The 3325-nt window shown below is 39.2% G+C and overlaps 1 protein-coding gene across 1 annotated transcript; it reads left to right on the top strand.

Annotated features, from left to right (window-relative positions):
* The first annotated feature begins 2336 nt into the window (after positions 1-2336).
* Positions 2337-3287, top strand: LOC102823939 (olfactory receptor 1444-like). Its single transcript, XM_006875798.1, has one exon. It carries the CDS (start codon positions 2337-2339, stop codon positions 3285-3287), a length of 951 nt encoding a protein of 316 aa, XP_006875860.1.
* Positions 3288-3325: the final 38 nt, after the last annotated feature.

Genomic DNA, 3325 nt, shown 5'->3' with positions numbered 1-3325 from the left:
CTATACAGGGTTGCTATGAGTAAGAACCAACTCAACAGTACACAAGTACCAACGACATACACACATACATAATCACTGTCTTCAGTTGAACCACTGTTGAAGGATAAATTTATACAGACATTAAATGAGTTCATACAGATATTACATGAAGACTTGTAATTAAAATGGTAAAGTCTCTGAATTTACTATCAGACTGACCAGAGTTCTTTAAATTTTTCTCAGTTCTTCAACATTTTTTCCTTATAATTGTTTTTTTCCAACACCCAGGTTACCAGACCAGAGTTTTAATTCCATATCCAACACTTGCCAGTTGTGACTTTGGGTACTAGCTATCTTACTATTTTTAAAATTAATAGTAGCTCTCTAATCCCCAAGTAAGAGATACAAAATTTTAGGAGTAGACAGTAACTATGAAAAGGAGACTAGGTATAAAATACATGGAAAATAACCTAAAATAAGAAAGCAAAATCCTCTATTTGCATGTTTTTTAAAAAATGGACCATTATTTATAAAAGTGAAAAATTTTAAATGAGGAAGTGGAGTATTGTTGTCACATACACATCATTTCTCATTTTGTGAAATGAGAATAGGATCAACCTCAACATGTTGTGTGAGGATTAAATAAGTTAAAGACAAGTAAAACCCTTGGAGAAGCACCTGGCATACATTGTTGTTGTTATTAGGTGCCATCGATTCAGTCCCCACTCATAATGACCCTATCTATATCCAACAGAATGAAATAGTGACCAATTCTGTGTCATTTTCACAGTCACTGCTGTTTTTGAGCTCATTGTTGCAACCATGATGCCAATGCATCTTGTTGAGGGTCTTCCTCTTTTTCCCAGACCCTGTACTTTTTCAGCATGATGTCATTCTCCAGGGTCATCCTTCTGATAACATGCTGAAAGTACGTAAGACAAAGTCTCACCACCCTTACTTCTAAGGAGCATCTGTCTGTACCTCTTCCAAGACAGATTTGTTTGTTCTGGGAATCCCATGACATTTTCAGTATTCTTCAACACATAATTCAAATGAACCAATTCTTCTTCTATCTTCTTTATTCATTTTCCAACTTTCACATATATATGAGATGATTAAGAATATCATGACTTGGGTCAGGTTCACTTTATTCTTCAAAGTGACATTTGATTTTTTTGCAGATTTGCCCAATGCAATATGTCATTTGATTTCTTGACTGTTGCTTACAAGGGTGTTGATTGTGGAGCCAAGTAAATTAAATCCTTGACATTTAAATATTGGCATGTAATATAGGTTGTTTTTTGCTGTTAAGTGTTGTCAAGTTGGTTCCGACTCATACTGACCCTGTATAGAATTTTTGAGGAGTGCCTGGGTGGGTTTGAACTGCCACCTTGTGGTTCAAATCAACCTTGTGGTCCAGTGTTTATCCTACAGTGTCTACCAGGACTCTACATAATATACAGTAAGCTGTTATTATGATTTCTGCTATTAATACCATTTAAGTGTACATACATAAAAATGGCAGCTCTATTCTTTTGACAAAAATGGAAAACAGAAGGAATAAAGGATATATACTCTTTATTTTAAGGCACTCTGGTAGCGGAGTGGTTACCAATCGGGCTGCTAACCTCAAGGTCGGCAGTTCGAAACTACCAGCGGTTCCGTGGGAGAAAGATGAGGCGTTCTGCTCCTATAAAGATTTTCAGCCTCGGAAACCCTATACAGAGTCGCTATGAGTTGGAACCGACTCTACGGCACATCACAACAACAAAAATAACTCTTTATTTTATACTGTTCTCTTTGATTTTTTAAAAATTAAATAAAAAATTTTAAAATGATGCTTCAGACACATCAAAACTTGCATTTACATGATACAAACAGGTAGAAGAATCCAAACTTTGAGTCTATGGTCCTTGGAGTCAGAAATACAAAGGTGTGAATGTTGGTTCTGTCCCCTGACAATTCTATTGTTATGGATACAATAGCATCTACCTCGGAGGGTTGTTGTTGTTGTTGTTAGTGCCGTCGAGTCGGTTCCGACCCATAGCGACCCTGTACAGGGTTTCCGAGGGTGTAAATCTTTACAGGAGTAGAAAGCCTCATCTTTCTCCCGCGGAGCAGGTGGTAGTTTCAAACCGCTGACATTAAGGTCGCAGCCCGATTCGTAACCACTACACTACCAGAGCTCCTACCTCGGAGGGTTAAGTACTATAAAATATAATGGAACTATATGTCTTACACAAATATTAGTTTTCTTTTTTTTTTAAATATCATCCATCAATTCCTCTTATACTTTCAGCTGAGTTTCATTGATTTCTCCTCTTGAGTCACTATAGGCTGAATTCCAGTTGACTGCAATGGAGAATAGTACAGAAGCAACAGAGTTCATCCTTTTGGGATTAACAGATGACCCCAATCTTCAGGTTCCCCTATTCCTGATATTTTTGTTCATCTACCTCACCACTCTGATTGGAAATGGGGGCATGATGGCAATCATCTACTTTGACTCCCACCTTCATACTCCAATGTACTTCTTTCTCAGTCATCTGTCCTTTGTAGACCTGGGTTACTCATCAGCTGTAGCACCCAAGATGGTGGCTGCACTGCTCTCAGGGAACAAAGTAATCTCTTACACTGGATGTGTGGCTCAGTTCTTCTTTTTTGCAGTTTTCGCCACTGTCGAATGTTACCTCCTGGCTTCCATGGCCTATGATCGCCATGCAGCAGTATGTAGGCCTCTTCATTACACTACCACCATGACAACAGATGTGTGTGTCCTCATGACTAGTGGCTCCTATGTCTGTGGCTTCCTCAATGCCTCCATTCATGCAGCAGATATCTTCCGACTCTCATTCTGTGGTTCTAATGAGATTCATCATTTCTTCTGTGACAGCCCACCACTCCTGGCCCTCTCATGCTCCAATACACGCATCACTAGGTTGGTTGTCTTCTTTGTCGTGGGCTTCAATGTCTACTTCACTCTCCTGGTCATCCTTATCTCTTACTTTTTCATATATATTGCCATTCAAAGGATGCGTTCTGCTGAAGGGCGGAAGAAAGCCTTTTCCACCTGTGCTTCCCACCTCACTGCAGTCTCCATCTTCTATGGCACAATCATCTTCATGTACCTACAGCCCAGCTCTGGTCAGTCCATGGACACAGACAAAATAGCATCTGTGTTTTATACTGTGGTGATTCCTATGCTGAACCCCTTGATCTACAGCCTTAGAAACAAAGAAGTGAAAAGTGCTTTCTGGAAAATACTCAACAAATTTTACTCACAACCATTAAGTGTGAGTAGGAAATAGGCAAGTGATGAAGAGAGAAACCTTCTCTCAGATGTAAG

This window comes from Chrysochloris asiatica, unplaced genomic scaffold, assembly GCF_000296735.1.
Source record: "Chrysochloris asiatica unplaced genomic scaffold, ChrAsi1.0 scaffold00339, whole genome shotgun sequence".
Lineage (NCBI taxonomy): Eukaryota > Metazoa > Chordata > Mammalia > Afrosoricida > Chrysochloridae > Chrysochloris > Chrysochloris asiatica.
The sequence above is the reverse complement of the archived record's forward strand: the minus strand, read 5'-3'. Positions and strand labels throughout refer to the sequence as shown.

Coding starts and splice junctions, on each gene's coding strand:
- LOC102823939 (XM_006875798.1), top strand. CDS start 2,337: ATGGAGAATAGTACAGAAGCAACAGAGTTCATCCTTTTGGGATTAACA.